The following is a 21484-nucleotide window of genomic DNA, read 5'->3' on the forward strand; positions in this document are numbered from 1 at the left end:
CCAACATCAGAATTATGGGGGTGCCAGAAGAAGAGAGAGAGCAAGATACTGAAAACCTATTGGAAGAAATAATGACAGAAAACGTCCCCGACCTGGTGAAAGAAATGGACTTACAAGTCCAGGAAGCGCAGAGAACCCCAAGCAAAAGGAATCCAAAGAGGACCACACCAAGACACATCATAATTAAAATGCCAAGAGCAAAAGACAAAGAGAGAATCTTAAAAGTAGCAAGAGAAAAACAGTTAATTACCTACAAGGGAGCACCCATTCGATTGTCAGCTGATTTCTCAACAGAAACTATGCAGGCCAGAAGGGAGTGGCAAGAAATATTCAAAGTGATGAACAGCAAGAACCTACAACCAAGATTACTCTACCCAGCAAAGCTATTATTCAGAATGGAAGGTCAGATAAAGAGCTTCACAGATAAGAAAAAGCTAAAGGAGTTCATCACCACCAAACCAGTATTATATGAAATGCTGAAGGGTATTCTTTAAGAAGAGGAAGAAGAAAAAAGTAAAGAGAAAAATTATGAACAACAAATACATATCTATCAACAAGTGAACCTAAAAATCAAGTGAATTGAAAATCTGAGGAACAGAATAAACTGGTGAATATAATAGAATCAGGGGCATAGAAAGGGAGTGGACTGATAATTCTCAGGGGGAAAGGGGTATGGGGGGTTCAGGAAGAGACTGGACAAAAATCATACACCTATGGATGAGGAGAGTGCGGGGGGAGGTAAGGGCAAAGGGTGGGGTGGGAACCGGGTGGAGGGGAGCTATGGGGGGAAAAAGGAGAAACAATTGTAATAATCAGAACAATGAAGGTTTATTAAATTAAAAAAAAAAAACACAAAAAAACCAAACAAACAAAAAACAGTAATACAAATTGTATTAGAAAAATGGCACTGAAGAAAGATCTTACGGGCAGAATTTCAGAAAAGTTTAAGGGCATGGTGCCGTGGCACACTGCTGGGTACACAGAACCACTGTCCCAGAACAATGGAGCATTTATAAATCATGAATCCTAATTACTTTTTTCCGAGAAAAGGAAATTGTGTTGTGTTTTTTAAAAAAATATGTGTACTGATTTTAGAGAGAGAGAGAGAGGAAGAGGAAGAGATAGAGAAACATCGATATAAGAGAGAAACATCCACTGGTTCTGATCAAACTCGAAACCTGGGTATGAGCCCTAACTGGGAATTGAACCTATGACCTTTTGGTGTACAAGATGACCCTCAAACAACTGAGCCACAGTGGCCTGGGTGGAAATTGTGGTTTTGACAGCACTTAAAAAACTGAACTTGGGCCATTCCTAATTGTTTAAAATAGCCCCAACCTTATTAAAAGATGTATTCACCATGTGAAGCTAAAGTAAGGGTTTGTGTTTCACTATTCTATAGACTATAAGACTTAGAAGAGTTAGCCTGCACCCTTAGGGGAGGCATTTTTCTCTTACCCTTCGCAGATTTTCTTGACTCTGTTTTTCAGCTGATCACCTTGGAAGAAAATGATGAACACAGACTTGTGCACGTAGTCACCCTAGGCCCCAAACCGAAAACCAAGACTTCAAACTTGTAACCCAGGAAAAAAGTTCTTAAATAACTTACTTTCTTGGTGATACAGGAACAACAAAAATCCTTTGAGAACACAGCAACCCTGTACTTGAACCACTATCCTCCATCCATTTCTTAAGCTCCACTACAAGAACATTTGCCCTGTAATTACTGTCACAAAAAACTTCCTATATTTGTTTTTAAACTCAACCAGGGGCTTGACCCAGACTCTAAGATGATTCTTCTCTTAGTACAATTTAGCCCTATTTACCAATTCCACTTTAAATCTTCTATTGCCTGAAAGCCATAAGTACAGAGAAAGAGAAGAAAGACATTCCTGTCTGCTCCCATGCTTAGAAATTCCCAGATAAAGAGAACTGGGTAACTACAAGGAACGGAGTAGTTGGGGAGAGTGTTGATGTAGATTTTCATGATCCATTCTGATTTAGACTTTAGGGGGCAAGGCGAAACGCAATCCATTCCAAATACCAAGTTTACACTTGAAGTCTGGAAGGAAAGATGAGAAACATCAGCTATACTTGGTGTTAACCAAGATTGTCTCTATTTTCTCATATTCCTATGGAGCTTGTAAGAATAAGAAAACAAAACTTTAGAAGATAAAAGGGAATGACGAGTGAAGGAGATAAGGCTTAAGACTTAAATTCCTAAATCCTCTAGAAATAAACTGGTGCACATTCTTGGTGCAGCTGCTCTGCTGTAGCTACGAGATCCCAGGCACCCTTTCCTCAATTTGTTGATAAAATGGTTTCTGTTGCCCAGACACCTGGCTGCACATTCCTGAGAACAGGTCCACATTAGGTGTGACTGCACACCACAATGTCTTCACAGCCTAAAGCCAGCCTTCAATAAGACTGTAAGACTGCTCCTCTGGGTGAGGGGACTCACCATAACCTAAGTGTCACTACGCTCCTACTCAATACTGAGGATAAAAGTCATATACTGTCACTGGATTATTTTTAGCTGCAGGACCCACCCACTCTGAGAAGTCTCACAATTCAATCTCTCTTCTTAGGTAGGGCAAAGAATACTAATTTAAGAAATCCAAAAGATAATTTAGAACAACAACTTCAGGCTTCTAAATAATACTAATACAAAAGTGAAGTAAATTTTTTTGCAGAACATTAAATCTTCATTGCTTGCGATCCCTGAAATCAGAACTCACCATACTTAATATAGGTTTATGTTAAGAACTCTGTCCCATTATGTCAAATGCTAAGATGTTAAGCTATTCCCACTTTCCAGAGCATTGGGTGGGAAGATCATCCTACCTCGCACAATATGTAGTTTTAAACTAAGTTTCTAAATCTCCCAACAAACAAGTAGACAATAAAAACCTTACCAACTAAATTTCATCAACTTACAGAGATCACAATCTAGGAACTCTCCTTTTTATATACTGATATTACCAAACTTGGAACCAGATGTCTTACTTTAAGTTAACTTACACAGAAGGTTACTTTTTTGTTGGTCCCAGATAAGTAACACAAAACATATAAAGCTAAAGGTTAAAATAACTGGGGAAAAAACGTATTTACATTCAAAATAATACACAAGCATAGCTTTAAAATGTACATGTATATGTCATATATGCATCATATGTACACAAATGATGGAAGTTAAGAGGAAAAGAGCAATCTCTCAAATTCCCAGATCAAAGCAGGGGTAAACATAAGGGCTCCTTTGTGGGAGGTTCAGAGTCAGGTGGCACCAGGCTGTGCTACTGCTCTGAACGCCCTTTACAAGACCTACTCCATGGGACATAATTTCCTTGTCTTACAGTCACAGGATCCTCCAGAGGGTTCTCGATTTCAGCCTGTCGCAGGAACACATTCCCCCGGCACACCCGCCAAAGCATGCGCTCAAAAGTAGGGATGCGCTCCCGGTTAATGACACCAGCCACGAAGCTGTGGGAAGAAGAGCCAGGTTGGGAAATCTATTCCATGTCATGGGATGGAAGGCTCTAAGACAAAGAAGGAAAGTGAGGAGAGGTACGAGGATGACAAACTTGATTACACACTGTTATGTCAAAAAGACTGAAGTTTTACTTCGGGTCCCAGAAGAGAGTTGCAAGAACACAATCCAAATCAACTGAGGAACACCTCTCAACAGGCTCAGAGGAGAGTGCATTCTGGAAGCAAGTAAAGGCCAACCTTTTGCTCTTCTGAACAGTAAAAATGAACTTGACCCCACTGAGTATGGAGGGTTGAAGTGGTACTTACCCAAGTCTTAAAGGTGTGCCTCTTCCTATCTCATTTGGCTCCAAGAGGGATGAGGACTCTTCCAACAGGTCTGGATCCGCCATCTGCTGATGATGCAATTCAGCCTGAATTCACAAATCAATTAATATCTAATGAAAATAGTTAGTGGCATGCAGGGAACGAGGAACCAGGAGATAAGTTCAGAAAATAAAGATGAGAAACAAACCACCAAAAGAGAAGATGTACCCACAAAAAGAAGATAAGAATAAGGAAAGAAAACAAAAGAAACAAGAGGTAAAGAAAGCATAATTGCCCCAGAAAATCATCTGGGGAAATGGTTTAAGAAATAAGGAATAATAATAATAATAATAATAAAACATTAAATGATGGTGACATGTATAAACCTTACTTGGTGGAAGCCATTTTTTCTCTTATATTTTCCTAAATGAGCCATGAAAGTACCAGGAAATACCTTTTCATGTGGATAGAAGCTGAAGTGTTTCTTCCTTTTGAGCAAAAAGGAGGCAGCTCAGCAGAAACTCTCAACATCCAATTCCCAGGCAGTTACAAACTAGAATTTTCCCTGTGTGAGAATGTGAAAGATGGAGACTCTCGTTCCAAGGAAGAAAGCAAGGCATCGTCACTGTCTTACACACAGTGTGTGTGATCTGGAGAAAGGCAGAAGAGGCATCTCCAGATACCTAGGTTTTGTGTGCTCTTAAAAATGCAGAATATGAGGACTTTCAGCCATTGTATAAAATGCTCCATGAGATATAAAGAGTATTTCTTTCTCCAAAAGGGTAAGAAGTACAATAGCTGGATAGGCTTGGGCCTCCACTGCATCCATAAAGGGAAGAAAAAGTGAAAAAGTATCAGAATTTCCTAGCTTTTGAGCAGGAATCTAGGAGTATTAAAAAGTTCATGTAGGCTTTACAGTTGCAGGATTCTTGAGAACATAGCTAATCCGATAATCTGAAACAAGTGAAGTGGAGAGAGTAGCAGATATTAAGCCAATATACAGTGTGTGGGCTAGTTTAATTGTTTAGATTTAAAATGATTTCCACCATGAGTTTATACAATGAAATGAAGGAGGAAAGGGACCTTTTCAGATGTGCTAGGTCTATATTTCCTAGCCTCTCTTTACACAACACTTCTTAACTACCACCTTTTACTCCCATCAGGAAGGGGAAGCTGCCCTAAAAATAAAGGCCAATTGATTTCTCCACTGCCTGACCTCTCCAACTTTAATATCCATGCACTTCTTGTGTGACCAAACAAACAAAAAAATCAGTAAAATTTTTCTCCATCATTTTCATTCCAAATTTCAAGATTCTACTCCTGTCAACCCATTATAAAAAAAAAAAAAACACAAAAAAAAAACCTCATTGGAACTTCAAATGTAAGTCTGAAAGCCTTAATATGTGAAGGCAATTGCTTTGGAAAGTAAATTTTAAAAACAGGATCAACTTTGATTTTTTTTTAAAAAGGGAAGGGCAGTTCTAGAAATACTGTCATGAAATTTGGAAAAGCTTAAGATGAGATAATGGGCCACAGGTTACCACCTGCTGTCAAATGGAAGTTTAGAGGTTCTTCTTGTTTCTACTTAAGGTCAAACCAGCTCACTCCTAGCTACAGGCAATTTATTTTGAGGATCCAGATGACTTCCACATTTCAATGTGCTCTTGGGATGTCCCTTGGCAAAAACCAGTGAAACTTACTGCTACTCACAAGATTCCTGCCTACTTCCCTGTGCAGTTCATGAGACTTGGTTTAAATAAATCCTAAAGATCAGACTCAAAGCAAACATGTACTCTAAGGAGACAAAGATGAAACCGCAATTAAACTACTCCAAAGACTGTATCTGGGACTCTCTTGGTATAAAAAAAAACAGAATTAAAGTTAAATAGAAACTTGCAATAATCTTCTAATTCATAATTACACTACTTCATACTTACGAATCCCAAGTCTTGCCCTGTCCAGGTGGCTCCATTGTTTGGAGCATCGTCCCATGCACCAAAAGGTTGCGGGTGCAACTCCCAGTCAGGGCATATACCTAGATTGTGGGTTTGATCCCTGGTCAGGGTGCACACAGGAGGCAATCAATCGATGTTTCTCTCTCTTTCTCTCTCTCTAAAATAAAAAACAAAAAACAAACAAAAAATAAAACACACATATCATCAGGTGATGGTTAAAAAAATGGAAAAAAATCCTAAGTCTTAGAGAGAAAAGTAAAAGATTTTTAATAAAATAATCGTGCCTCATGAGAAAATAGGATGACCAGAACCACTAACTGAAGGCCTTTAAGCAATCTCTAAAACCATGTCGTCGAATAGCAAAATCCTAACTGGGTTCTGAAGTAACAATAACGACACTGCCAATGTTCCTCTAAGTTACTTGCTATGCCCTCTGGTTTACCCCTTGCCCCAATCAGAACACTGAAACCATGCCTTGAAAAAGGAAGTAGCAGAGCTTCAGTAGGTCTATTTCCACTCTTAAGTATAAGCAGCACAAGTCCAGGTCAAGCTACGTTAATTACTAAGAGCAAACACTTTTACTTCCATCTATGTTAAGAAAGAAATTACACTCCCTTCTTCTCTTTCTAAAAATCAATTTTAAAAATCTTTAAAAAGAGAGAGATAGACAGAGAGAGAGAAAGAGAGAGAGAGAGAGAGAGAGATTACACTTCATCACCTAAGGTATTCACCCAAACCCCAAAGGAGATGGCAGATGGAAAAGAAAAGTAAAGAAAGCAGATGAATGGAAAACTCAGAAAGAAAAGAAGGCAGGGATCTGCATGCCATTAACCATTACTTTTCCAGTCTTCTTTACGCTCTCATATGTTATGGTGCTTATGGTAAAGATGCAGAGAAATCTCTCCAGCTCTTACAGTTCTTCATAAGCAAGAAGACTGAGAAAAGGATAATCATTAACAAGTCATTTTAAATGCTCTGGATAAGAAATGGCTAAGTCAAATTTGTAATCATCTTAAATCATAAGAATATTCAATGTGTTTACCTTTCCCTTCCACACCCCTCACCAATCAGAACCCCTATACCAAAAGATGGAAAGAATCATTCTCTGATTTAGCCATTTTCTGCTAACTCATTATTATACATTATTAATCATATTCACCAAAAAGAAGGCTTTGAAATTGGTAGTGTTTTAGGCCATTTGCAAACCTTCTAGTTTTAGGCATGGAAGAAAATCTCATGAAAAATCTATGTTTCCAAGATTTGAGGGTCTCAAGTTTCCTTATCTTTTGCATTCTTTAAAGTGTGCCCTTCCATGTGCGCATGTGCTTACTCTGAGGTCTAGCTTCCTGTCGTGGCCTGGACGCCTGAGGTTGCTGTTTAGTGACATCAGGGCAAGGGCTATTGAAAGGGACCTGGCTGAGGTTACGAGCTAGTGGCAAGAGCAGGCAAGGCACTGACTGTGCAGTTAGAGAGAAAAGGCAGAGTGGTTCTTGCCGGATTTCCTGCGCTGTGGTGAGGGTGATAAGAGTGAGAGGGACTGATAACAAAAGCAGTGGAAGAACCTTTCATAGTCAAGGCTTTGTGTTCAAAAGTGAACAACTCATCTTAGATTGGGCATGAAGGTCATGAAGATTTAAGCCTGCTTTCTCAGCATGGGCATGTCACGTTTAGACTTATAAAGCACAAAAAAATTCCAAAATCCATAACTCATGATTTTAAAATCTTATGTCATTTTTCCAAGGGGTTCCTTTTTATATTTTTATTATTTTTTTAAATTATAACATTAAAGCTTAAATAACTATTTCCCTTAAGGGAGTCTATTTGTCAATCTTTATTAAGAATTTCTCCCAGAATGAACGAGACTAAGAAGCCCATTTCAATTCTTAAATTCGGGAGGTTATGAAAGACGTTTTCATACTTTTCAGCAACATCTGAGCAGTAAACAAAAGACTGTATCAAAAGGAAAAGAGAAGGGGGGAGGGAAAATTAAGTCCTAAATGATGCTAAAAGCAGCTGAGCTTTGATCCTGAGACCAGGTTTACATTGCATCTGTGGGCAGCAGCTTGAACACGTTTAGAAAAGCACACATCTAGGAGCACTGGAGGCACTGGTTCGGGATGTTTCCGCAGAACTATGGATACACTCCTTGAGCACAGGGAACATGTCTTACTCATCATACGCCTCACGAAGAGTAGGTGGTTTATCAAATGTTCAGTGAATTAATGAAGATAAATACAATGTGTAGGCAGTGAGCATACTGGAATTCCAGATTACTTTTTCATTAAAACCATATGCCTAAGTCAGTGGTCGGCAAACTGCAGCTCTCGAGCCACATGCGGCTCTCGAGCCGTGGTTTGCTGCTCTGTTGACTAACGAATTTGCCGACCACTGGCCTAAGTGATCATGCCTGTTGCAAAAGCCCTGAAACACTTGTAAAGAGTTAATCACACTGCCCCACACCCTCTATGTGACGATAATTGCGGACTAGTGAAAGAAGTTATCAGTGGTCTCAAATTCTCAGCTCAGTGAGCAAGCTGAATATTCACACTAAACCTCTCTTGATAAATACTGCCAGATTCTAATCCTTAGGAGGACCAGGCAATTAAATTCATAAGACCTTCCCCTCTTTCCCTCACCCCCCGCAGATCTTTTTAATTAGCATGGCTTCTCTAAGTCAAAGCCTTAGCTATTGAGGAATGTATCACATCTTCAGCTGACTTTCTCTAGCCCAGTGGTTCTCAAACTAGCCTGCCTCCCGATGATCTTATGAAAACAGATTGCTACGCCCACTCTTAGACTGGTAATTTGCATTCTGACAAGTTCCCAGGCAAGGCTGATGCTGCTGGTTGGAGAACCCCTATTCTAATATAAGAACAGTGGGAAGTTGTTCTTTCACCAAAACACAGAAATTAAAAGTGGAACTGAGAACAAGAGTAGATACTGACTAAAATGGGCCTTCTATTTTTTAAAAGTTTTGCCAAACAAAAAAATTTGTTTTGAGCAAAGGAAATAAAGAACTTTATGGGAAGGTACACTGAACGGTGACTAGAACAATCTCTGAAGTGTCGTATGTTGCTAAGCAGGTGGCAAAAACACCTGTAAAGCCCTGGCCGGTGTAGCTCAATGGATAGAGCATCTGCCTGTGGACTAAAGGGTCCCGGGTTCGATTCCGGTCAAGGGCACATACCTGGGTTGTGGGCTCGATCCCCAGTAGGGGGCATGCAGGAGGCAGCTGATCCATGATTCTCTCTCAACATTGATGCTTCTATCTCTCTCTCCCTCTCCCTTCCTCTCTCTGAAATCAATAAAAACATATTAAAAAAAAACAAAACACCTGTAAAAAAGAGAATTGTCCAGCCCGGCCAGTGTGGCTCAGTTGGTTGGGCATTGTCCCAGTGCCGATTTGATTTCTGGTGCGGGCACATGCGAGTTTCAGGCTTGATCCCTGGGGCGGGGAGGGGGGAGCGGGGGGCGTGCAGGAGGCAGCCAATGGCAGCCAATGAATGTTTCGCTCTCACATTAATTTTTCTCTTTCTCTCTCCCTCCCTCCCTCTCTCTCTAAAAATTAATAAAAATATTAAATTAAAAAAGAGAGAATTACCCATATTTTAAGCCATCAGAAAAATCATGTCCAGGTTGAAAGCTAAGACTCCTTCCCACTTTTAATTAGGAGAAGGAAGTTTTTTGAAAGCCTTGCTCCAAATCCTTTCCATGGGGTTACCTCAGCAAGCTGTTGGCAACTTAGTCACCTACATTTTTAATCCAGGAACTTATTAACATTTTTCCCTATCTGGTAATGCAGTTGAGTTTATATGAAAATCCAGGGATTCCAAACAAGCATCCTACCAATATTTCCATATAGTATTAAAAAAAAAAAAAAAACTTAAAAAGTTAAAGTGTGATATGTGCTATCTAAAGTAGTTAAAAGTGTGTTTGAAGGTTGATGGGCAAACATAGAAATAAAATTAAAATTTGATGACAAAAGGTTTGGAGATTAAACCTTTGTTATAATTTCACATGTAACCGAATGTTTCTTATTGCTTTGACTTTAACCTTGAACATTTACTTACCTTAAAATATAATGTAAAACTTTTAACTAACTATGTTAATACAACTACTTTAGGGTTCCTTTCCCCATCTTGAGATGAAAAATTACAGAAAATGCAAAAATATACAAAATTATGTCTGGCTATGTACTGCATGAAAAATGGAACATAATCTGACATTTCTTCAACTAAAACAGGATGTGAAAATGGTATTGCTTTCAAACTAGCAAATTAAAATAATTACTGGAATAAAAATATGGCCCACTTGTGCAGGTGTAACATCATCAGCTGCTCAAATACTAAAAGAAATAATAGTCTGACCTCATCGAAAAACTGCTGAGTTTTACGAAGTATAAATTTTAATTCAGTCAGTTCCAGGAAGTTTCTCTTCAGAGCTTCCTGGTTGGTGTTGATTTCCTTCAGTTCATTTTCAATCTTCTCAAAATTAGCCTACAAAAAAATAAAAAAATCAAACTATTAACTCAAACTAAGCTCAATGAGCTTGCTCTGAAAGACATGAATTCATCCATTCAACAGAACTCTAGCTACTATGACAGATATCTTATATCTACCCTGCAAATATGTGATTTTACCAGGGCAATTTTCTTCATTAAAATTTTTGTTTAAAATCATCTTTGTTTATATGTTCTATTATACCCTTGGTTGAATTCTCAGGAGACTTCAGATGGATAAAATAAATATTGAAATCCACTGGCTATTCATTTATTTAGTCGATGAGATTAAAAAATTACTAGATAAAGTGACATTAATCCAATATGGTTTCAGTAAACCAAAAAGCATTTATTTAGTGGCGCATGATACTGTTCAACATGCTGTTCTATACCATAAAAAGGAAACTTCATTTTAATTCCAGCTACAAGAAACTTACAATCAATAAATAATGCTGACAGAGACAGCTAGAATTACTCTACTCTTTATCCATTCAGAAATTTCTACATTTAAAGAGCAAGACACTTATCTGGCATCCTCAGAATTGTTTACCTCTAAGTCAATCATGTCCCGGGGGAAGGGCACCTCTGGATTTTCGCCAGTGTCCATAATTGGGATATTAGCTTTTCTTATCTCTTTCTCAACAAATCCTAAAATGACAGAATCAAAACATTCGTGTATAGCATATGCCTGGAATTGCCAATGTTTGAGGGGGGCGGGGGGCGGGGAAGAGATGCCAAGCCTGGCTAGAAAGCTTCATTCTAAGAAAGATACTTTTACACAAAAGAAGCAGAACATGTAAATCCTTTTTTCTCTATATTCCTCATCCCCCTACCCCACAATCTCTAAAGCACAGCTACCCCAAAAAGGGTTATCATCCCACTACTGTCCTCATTTCCTCTTCTGGTCTTCAAACTAGTCCAATTTGCTTCAGCTCTGCAACCCCTGTGACTGCTGCCCCAGGGTATGATGGCCTCATCACAAGTACTGTGGGCAGAGCTACAGAAAAGCCAATTCAATAGACTATTTGACAACTGACACACTAGTAAGACAACTCCAGATCAAAGGGTTTCATTACATTTAAATGAAATAAAACAAAGAAGAAGCAAGAGGCAGAATAAGGCTCCAAGACACCAGAGGAGAAAAGTGTTTCATGTGACAACTACCGACTTTTTTTAGGATGGGGACCAAATTCACCTATCAGCTAACTGAGAGCTGGCATAGTATAATAGCAAGATCTTGGGTTTTAGAGCCAGACAGAACAACCTGAATTCAAATACTGATTCCATCATGGCCACTTACATTCTTTCTTGGTCCATGTCACTTAACCTCTCTGATATTTGGTTTCCTCACTTATTAAATGAGGTTAATGCCCATTTTGAAGGGATGTTGTAGGAAATGAATGAAAGAAAGCATATAAACATTCTAACTCTCAATAGAGCCGTAACTGTTAGTTTCTTCCCTCATACATAAATAGCGCAGATTAAAAGGTGGCTATGCTGACATCTAAAAATTGATGGTGGTCTGGGTTCCATCTCTCAGAATTCTATAATGTAATTCTGCTATACAACCCTTCCCCCCCCCCCACACACACACACAAAAGCAGTGTTTTCAGCTTACAGCCTTGTTATCTCACACAAGGTTTCCATTAAGCACCACCTGGTCCAAACACCACAAAATCTACTTGTATACTAGAAAGTCATCTTAACATCAGGATCACAAGATTTTTTTCTCCTTTCTTTTTCTCCTGTAGGATTTCCTCCCTTTATTAAGAGCACTGGTGTCTCTGATTTAAGACAAATGACTCATTATAGGAATATCATCAAGACCAAAATGCACATACGAAGCTTTCGATCCATTTCTTCACATCTTCTAACTTCATTCACAAATTTCCGCTGGAAAACATTCACATCTGGATTTAACTGCAAAATAAGAACACAATACCAAATATTCAAACACTGCATCTATTTCCTGTTTCACAAGCAGCACATCCTGCAAAGTAAGAGCCTGGTGTTGTGTCAATGCATGATGCAACGCTAATAAGAACTGTCTACTGACCCGCTTTGGAGCCAGATGCACCAACTAAAGACAAAAACCGCTTCCTTGCTCTGTAACATACTGAAATGGAGGCAAATTACACAGAGTACAAAATGTTCTTCCTAGGCCAAAAGTCTCAATGAACCCCCTCCTCCACCACCACCAAATATCGGGCCCACTAATGTAATAGCTGCTCTGCCGGTTTTCCCGCCTTCTTCCCAATCAGAAGAAACAGAAGGCAAACTTCTCTTGTTCTTCTTTTCCAGGTTCTTCACCTTCTAAGTGGCAGACTGGTTCATTCATTCAAGTAATTTTCAAAGCAATGTGAAATATAAACAAGAATAAAACAAGTTCCTACTCATTAAGAAACTTGCAATATAGTAGAGAGAAAACATGAACATAACCAATAAGATAGCATGTGATAAATTCCATAAAAGTAATTCAAATAAAGAACTACTATAGTTACTTTTTCAATGTTTATGGAGCAAGCACCAAATATGTGCCGTACACTGTATTAGGCATTTGTGTAAATATAAAGAATAAAAAATGTCCTAACTTTTAGGACCTCAGTTTCACGCACAATAAATACACTTTGTTGTGACAAATGCTATTAAAAAGTAAGTAAAATATTGTTGGCAGTTTCTTATACAATTAAACATACCTACCCACCACATGTCTGAGCATCTACTGCTAGGTATTTGTGTAAGAAAATGAAAACACATTGACAGAGACTGTACAAGAATGTTCATAGCAGCTTTATTCATAATAGTTCCAAACTAGCAATGATCCAAACATCCATCAATAGGAGAATGGATAAAGACATTGTGGTATATTCATACAATGGAATATTACTCAGCAGTAAAAAAGAATCACCTATAGCTACCCACAAAACCAGATAAATCTAAAAAACATTAGGCTGAGGAACAAAAGTAAGACCTAAGAGTTTGAAAGTATGACTCCATTTACATGAAGTTCAAGAATAGGCGAAACTAATTGATGATGGTGGAAATCAAAACAGTGGTTATCTAAGGGAGGGTGGGGGTTGACCAGTAGTGAGCACAAGGTAACTTTCTGGGCTGCAGCAAATATTCTGTCTTGCCTGGGTGGTACTTACAAAGGTGTATAAATTTACCAACATCATCAACCTGTACTCTTAAGGTCTTTGCATTTTACTGAATACAAATATTACCTCCATAAAAAAGATGTGTGTGTGTAGGGAAGAACACTAGTTCTACCTAGGAGATAAAGAAAAAAAATGTGCAAAGGCAACCACCTGAGCTGGGACGATGGCGGATGAAGCAAAGTTCACCAAGCAGAAATACACAGAATGGAAGGAGGAAGACCATGACATGCCTAGCTGGTGTGACTCAGTGGTTGAACCAAGAGGTCACGGGTTTGACACATGCCCAGGTTGTGGGCTCGATCCCAAATAGGGGGCATGAAGGAAGCATGATTGATGTTTCTCTCCCATCAATGTTTCTATTTCTCTATCCCTTTCCCTTCCTCTCTCCATAAAATCAATAAATATGTAAGAATACATATATATATATTTACATGTATATATATATATATATATATATATATTTACATGTATATATATATATGATAGACCAAATGATCTGACTTTTTAAATATACTTTTTAAAAATTTACTGTTTTGAAGAATAATATTGTGTGTGAAGAATGAAGTGTAAGAGAGAAACTGATGACAGAGAAACTAGTAAGGAAATTATTGGTATTATTATATTAATATTAGGAGGAGTCTATAGCAAAAAGCATTATTAGAGATTAAGAGAAATGCTACATATGATAATAAGAAAAATTCCCATGAAGATGCACAATTCTAAATTTGTGGGTCCCTAATAAATTGTTTGTTTTTCACCGAGCAGGCAGTACTTCGGCTTCTCATTCAGAAATTTCCACTTCAATAAACATGAAGTGAACTACTGGTTTCATAATCAAAGGCAAAGTTCAACTACGGCCACCCACAACCTGTTTCAGACAAGGCATCCTAAAAATATTTCAAACAAAAATGAACAGAATTACAAGGAGAAACTGACAAGCCTGTCTATGTAGTGGGAAATTTTAGTGTAACTTTTATATTACTGATACATCAAATCTACTAAATAAGGATAGAGAAAATTTGAACAACATAATTAGCTTAATCTAATACATACACACAGAGACATGTATACATCTACTCCCTTCATCCAACAGTTTTCTCTTCAATAATTCATTTGCAAAACTGACCACAAAATAGGTCATACAGCAAGTCTCAGTAAAAAACTATTACTATACAGACAATGTTATTTGATTACAATGCAATTAAATTAGAAATTCACATAATACAACTTAACAGATTTGGAAATTCTAAAATAGTTCTAAGTAATTCATGACTCAAAGAAGAAATCAAAATGATATTTTGTTTGTTTCTAAATTGTGATTTTAATGGTGATATGACTAGTTCCAAATGTATTCAGTCATGCCCACATTTGAAAAAGTAAAACAGCAATCATGTTTGCCATGAAACAGTGTTATATTTATTTTGTATTTAATATAATGAGAAGAGATTTTCATTTTTCTAAGCAACTGAAAAAGTCCAGTTCAATTGATGCTACAGATGAACTAACACATGGTTTTCTCCTTCTCAAATAACTACAAAAGAAAACCAAATTATGTTATTTTATTTAAGCAAATTATACTTAATGAGTGACACAAATGTATGTTTAGAGACAATAATGCGTCACATTTGCAAGGCTGAGTGGTTGTTTACCATGGTCTGGGAAAAGCCTAGTAATTGCCTATAAAAGAACCATTTCTGTTAACTCTGGTCCTTAATAAGTAATATGTGATTTTTTTAAAATATATTTTATTGATATTTTACAGAGAGGAAGGGAGAGGGATAGAGAGCTAGAAACATGGATGAGAGAGAAACATCGATCAGCTGCCTCCTGCACACCTCCCACTGGGGATGTGCCCGCAACCAAGGTACATGCCCTTGACCGGAATCGAACCCGGGACCCTTCAGTCCGCAGGCCTTCGCTCTATCTACTGAGCCAAACCGGTTTCGGCAATATGTGATTCTTGATGCAATACTTCATTCATTAGAATAATCCTTCCATCACAAAATTGCAGCTTATGTATAAGTTTAAAGATTTATTTGTAAATGATGGCAATAATTCCCTATAAAAGATCTTAATAACAGTAAAAAAAATTAGTATTTAATGACTGACATATATGAAGCAATTTAAATAATTTATAAAATGATAATGAAAATGCTAAAGATCAAACTTTGCAGGATGCAGCTAAAGTGGTATTTAAAGGAAAATGTATAACTTTAATTGCATATAACAGAAAAGACTAAAAATTAATGTTCAAATTTAAGACATTAGAAAAATATACAGGATGTAGAAAACAACAAAAGGAGAACAAAACAAGTCCTAGAGAAGATGCCCCCGATCAAAGGCTGAATGTTTTTTTAATTAGTATTTTATTTTATTATTATTTTTCTTAGCAGCTGGTTATTTGAAAAAACAAAATGGCCAAAATGTTCATAAGACTGAGAGAACAAAACAGGTAACTACAGCCCTAGCTGCTTTGGCTCAGTGTTTAGAGCATAGGCCTGCAGACTGAAGGGTCCCAGGTTCCAATCCAGTCAAGTCTCTCTCATCATTGATGTTTCTATCTCTCCCTTTCCCTTCTTCTCTGAAATCAATAAAAATATTTTTTTTTAAAAAAAGGCAACTACAGATAGAAAAGATTTTTTTAAATATAATACTAAAATCAGCTTTATGCCAATAATGTCTCAGAAAGTTTAAATAATAAATGGACAATTTTCTAGAAAAATGTAATTACTAAAACTAACTTCAAAAACAAAGAGAGAATCAAGATGGTGGCATAGGTAAACACCTAAACTGCTGCCTCGCACAACAATTTCAAAACTACAACTAAAAGACAAAACGTCTATCACCCAGAACCACGGGAAAGCTGGCTGAGTGGAAGTTCTACAACTAGAAGGAAAAAGAAAAGAGCACTGAAATGTGCACAAGCGCTGAAAAGCTGAGGTACGGAGGTGCGCAAATCGGGCTGGCAGCGGGCGACTGGGTGTGTTGCTTTTTTTTCAACCTGAAGGGAGACAAGCTCCCGATTACTCTGAACTCCAGTTTCTGGGGAGACACTGGGGACCCAAACTCCTACGGGGAGAAACTGGACTGTCTGCCATCAGGTCGGAAAGTGAGGGTGGCTTTCTTGCAGAGGTGCGCGCAGCAATCATTGTTTACTGCGCTGGGGCGCTGGACGCAGGGACTTGGAAACGCAGAGACGCAGAGATGGCTGACTGGCAGCCATCACTCTTTGCCACACCCTAGCCTAGTGACTCCCTGAGACCCCGCCCTGCACAATCTACAAACCCACCCAAGCTCCACACAGCGACTTTTGCATATAAATGGTCTGCCCTATCACAGCTTAACCTAACAAACTGCAGCTCTGGTCAGACAGCTCCAAAACCTCCAAATCCCAAGCAAAGAGGAGAAAATTGTAGTTCTCGCTGTAGCTCCTGCTGGGTGGCCTCAGACAGTAGCTGACCTGCACCCCATTCGAGATCCAGAAGCTAGTGTATCTAGTGGTCAGTGTCAGATGACACCGGATTTCAACTACTCACATCCATAAGTGGCACATTCAAAAGGCAGACTCAGTGAGCACCAAAGCCCCACTGAAGCAAGTCCTGCCCCATAAGCGTGTCTCCAGCATAGCAGTTCTTCCATTATAGACACAGAGGGTCCTCACAGCCAATTGGCCTGGAGGTCAATTCCTCCCAGTGTACCAACAGCAATCAAGGCTTAACTACACCAAGACTTTGCACTCAGCCCACAAAGGGGTGCACCAAGAGTATCCACCTCAGGTGATAGGCTGAACCACTGGTCCCCTACCACAGAAAACCACTCCATCAACACAGGGAAGCAACAAAATGCGGAGACAAAGAAACATGTCACGAATGAAAGAAATGGAGGAAAGCAAACTACTGGATGACATAGAGTTCAGAACCACATTTATAAGGTTACTCAAGAATCTTCTAGCCGAAACCGGTTTGGCTCAGTGGATAGAGCGTTGGCCTGCGGACTGAAGGGTCCCAGGTTCGATTCCGGTCAAGGGCATGTACCTTGGTTGTGGGCACATCCCCAGTGGGAGGTGTGTAGGAGGCAGCTGATCGATGTTTCTCTCTCATCCATGTTTCTAGCTCTCTATCCCTCTCCCTTCCTCTCTGTAAAATATCAATAAAATATATTAAAAAAAAAAAAAAAAAGAATCTTCTAAAAACTGCCGAGAAACTTGATGAGCCCTCCGAGGAGCTTAGTGAGACCTTCAAGGACCTTAATGAGAATGGCAAAAAAAAGGAAAAGGACCAGTTAGAAATTAAGCATACACTGTCTGAAATAAAGAATATACAGAAATTCAACTGTAGATTAAAGGACCCCAAGAATCAAACCAAAGATCTGAAATATGAGGAAACAAAAAACACCCAACCAGAAAAACAAAAAGAAAAAAGAATCCAAAAATATGAAGATAGTGTAAGGAGCCTCTGGGACAACTTCAAGCGTACCAACATCCAAATTATTGGGGTGCCAGAAGAAGAAAGAGAGCAAATATTGAACACCTATTGGAAGAAATAATGACAGAAAACTTTCCCTACCTGGTGAAAGAAATAGACTTACAAGTCCAGGGAGCACAGAGAACTCCAAACAAGAGGAATCCAAAGAGGACCACACCAAGACACATCATAATTAAAATGCCAAGGGCAAAAGACAAAGAGAGAATCTTAAAAGCAGCAAGAGAAAAACAGTTAATTACCTACAAGGGAGCACCCAAGATTACTCTACCCAGCAAAGTTATCATTCAGAATGGAAGGTCAGATAAAGAGCTTCACCGATAAGAAAAAGCTAAAGGAGTTCATCACCACCAAACCAGTATTATATGAAATGCTGAAAGGTACTCTTTAAGAAGAGGAAGAAGAAAAAAGTAAAGAGAAAAATTATGAACAACAAATACATATCTATCAACAAGTGAACCTAAAAATCAAGTGAATTAAAAATCTGAGGAACAAAATAAACTGGTGAATATAATAGAATTAGGGGCATAGAAAGGGAGTGGACTGATAATTCTCAGGGGGAAAAGGTATGGGGGGTGCAGGAATAGACTGGACAAAAATCATACACCTATGGATGAGGACAGTGGTGGGGAGGTAAGGGCAGAGGGTGGGGTGGGAACCGGGTGGAGGGGAGCTATGGGGGGAAAAAGGAGAAACAATTGCAATAATCTGAACAATAAAGATTTATTAAATTAAAAAAAATAAATGAAATAAAAGCAGCAAGAGAAAAACAGTTAGTTACCTACAAGAGAGTACCCATACGAGTGTCAGCTGATTTCTCAACAGAAACTATGCAGGCCAGAAGGGAGTGGCAAGGAATATTCAAAGTGATGAACAGCAAGAACCTACAACCAAGATTACTCTACCCAGCAAAGCTATCATTCAGAATTGAAGGGCAGATAAAGAGCTTCACAGACAAGAAAAAGCTAAAGGAGTTCATCACCACCAAACCAGGATTATATGAAATGCTGAAGGTTATTCTTTAAGAAGAGGAAGAAGAAGAAAAAGGTAAAGATTAAAATTATGAACAACAAAATGACAACAAATACATACCTACCAACAAGTGAATCTAAAAATCAAGTGAAGCCGAAACCGGTTTGGCTCAGTGGATAGAGCGTCAGCCTGCGGACTGAAAAGTCCCGGGTTCGATCCCGGTCAAGGGCATGTACCTTGGTTGCGGGCACATCCCCGGTGGGAGGTGTGCAGGAGGCAGCTGATCGATGTTTCTAACTCTCTATCTCTCTCCCTTCCTCTCTGTGAAATATCAATAAAATATATTTAAAAAAATAAATAAATAAAAAAATAAAAATCAAGTGAATAAAAAATCTGATGAACAGAATGGACTGATGAATATAATAGAATCAGGGACATAGAAAGGGAGTGGACTGACAATTCTCAGGGGGAAGGGGGTAGGAGGGATGTGGGAAGAGATTGGACAAAAATCTTACACCTATGGATGAAGACAGTGGCCGGGGGGCAGGGGGTAAGGACATGGGGTGGGGTGGGGAATCAGGGGAATCAGGTGGAGGGGAGCCAAGGGTGGGGGGGGGAAGAGGAACACCTGTAAAAATCTGAACAATAAAGATTTATTTAAAAAACAACAACAACAACAAAAAACAGATTAAGTTTATAATCTGTAAACACCAGGTCTACAAGGCTTCAAGATAGGTTCTATTGCCCTGATTGGTGTGGTTCAGTAGGGTTGAAGCATTGTTCATTGTATATGGAAAAGTTGCAGGTTGGATTCCCAGTTAGGGCACATACCTAGGTTGTTGGTTCAATCCCCTGTCAGGGCACATATGGAAGACAACCAATTGATGTTTTCTCTCACATCTATGTTTCTCCCTCTCTCTCCCTCTTTCTCTCTCTCTAAAATCAAGCATATCCTCCAGTGAGTATTTAAAAAAAAAAAAGATAAGGCTCTACTAATCATTCAAAACTAGATAAGCCCAAATCTCAGAAAAATTAACCCAAAGAGGAGAAAAATGAAGAAATACTTCTCAACTATAAGTGAGATTGGCCAGCATAGTCTTTTTTTAAAAAATATATTTTATTGATTTTTTACAGAGAGGAAGGGAGAGGGATAGAGAGTCAGAAACAACGATGAGAGAGAAACATCGATGAGCTGCCTCCTGCACACCCCCCCTACTGGGGATGTGCCCACTACCAAGGTACATGCCCTTGACCGGAATCAAACCTGGGACCCTTCAGTCCACAGGCTGACGCTCTATCCACTGAGCCAAACCAGCTAGGGCTGGCCAGTATAATCTTGATAGCAAAATAAAATAAGAATAGTTTGAGAAAAGATAGCTATAGGCCAATATAACTTATAAATCATGAAAAAAATCCTAATAAAATATTAGAAAACTGAATGCTAAAATTCTTTTGAAATACACCTCATGACCAGGTGAGTTTATCCCAGGCTTGCAAGCATAAATTTACCTTAAAAAAAAAAAATTCATACAAACGACCGGTAAGCATATGAAAAAAATGCTCCCTATCATTAGCCATGAGGGAAATGCCAATCAAAACCACTGTGAGAGCCCAGCTGGCATGGCTCTGTGGTTAAGTGTCGACTTATGAACCAGGAGGTCACAGTTCAAGACCTGGTCAGGGCACATGCCAGGTTGTAGGGGGCATGCAGGAGACAGCCCATTGATGATGCTCTCTCATCATTGATGTTTCTATCTCTCTCTCCCTCTCCCTTACTCTCTGAAATCAATAAAAATATTAAACAACAACAAAACCACTATGAGAATACCACTTCACACCCATTAGGATGGCTATAAATTTTTTTAACCGAAAATAACAAGTGTTTGTGAGGATGTGAAGAAATTAGAACCCTCATACATTGCTGGTGTGAGTGTAAAATGGTGTGGTTGCTGTGGAGAGAAGTCTGGGGGTTCCGCAGAAAGTTAAACATAGAATTACCATATGACCCAGCAATTCCACTGATAGTTATATATCCAAAAGAAGGGAAAACAAACTACATATTGTATAATTCCATTATATACAGGGTGGGACAAAAGTTGGTTTACAGTTGTGAGTACGTGAAACACAGTTTATTCTTATATTATTATTTATTAATTATTGTATTATTTTCCATAGGAACAACTATAAACCTACTTCTGTCCCACCCTATATAATGTCCAGAATAGGGAAATTCACAGAAAAAGGCAGATTAAGTGGTTGCCCAGGGCTAGGGGGAAAAGGAGTGACTTCTAATGGGTACAAGGTTTCTTTTGGGGGTAATGAAATGTTCTGGAAATAGATAGTGATGATGGTTTTGTGAATACACTAAAAACCATTGAATCATATACTGTAAAAGGGAGACTTTTTTGGTATATCTCAATTAAAAAGAACACAGGCAGAGGAATGAGACAATCCTGGGCACTAATTTGTATGTCCTTCAGGTATTTATTTTCATCTATGCCACAGGTTCCTATTCTGTAAAATGAGAATGGTAGGCTCCACGAACCAAAAGCAGGCTCTACTTTGCAGAGTTGTTGTGAGAAATGCCTGCAATAATAATACAAAATGCTCAACACGGTATCTATTAAA

At 38.6% G+C, this 21484-nt stretch overlaps 1 protein-coding gene across 11 annotated transcripts in view; it reads right to left on the reverse strand.

The window, feature by feature from the left end:
- Positions 1 to 21484, reverse strand: part of ATP6V0A1 (ATPase H+ transporting V0 subunit a1) — a 61667-nt gene that overhangs the window by 30875 nt on the left and 9308 nt on the right. For 6 of the 11 annotated variants that reach the window (XR_013961180.1, XR_013961181.1, XM_080679701.1 and 3 more), the window contains exons 3-8: positions 12087 to 12165; positions 10796 to 10893; positions 10115 to 10243; positions 3796 to 3899; positions 3354 to 3480; positions 1459 to 1541 (exon numbers count right to left, since the gene is read on the reverse strand). Coding sequence is in view for 7 of the 11 variants with exons in the window: in XM_080679701.1 (XP_080535827.1) it covers positions 1459 to 1541; positions 3354 to 3480; positions 3796 to 3899; positions 10115 to 10243; positions 10796 to 10893; positions 12087 to 12165 (620 nt within the window). In the remaining 4 variants the exon portion in view is untranslated. The remainder of the gene's footprint in view (positions 1 to 1458; positions 1542 to 3353; positions 3481 to 3795; positions 3900 to 10114; positions 10244 to 10795; positions 10894 to 12086; positions 12166 to 21484) is intronic. The other 5 variants (XR_013961178.1, XR_013961179.1, XM_080679703.1 and 2 more) reach the window with 1 other exon arrangement.

The sequence above is a fragment of the Plecotus auritus genome (assembly GCF_963455305.1).
Source record: "Plecotus auritus genome assembly, chromosome: 7".
In the NCBI taxonomy this organism is placed as follows: domain Eukaryota; kingdom Metazoa; phylum Chordata; class Mammalia; order Chiroptera; family Vespertilionidae; genus Plecotus; species Plecotus auritus.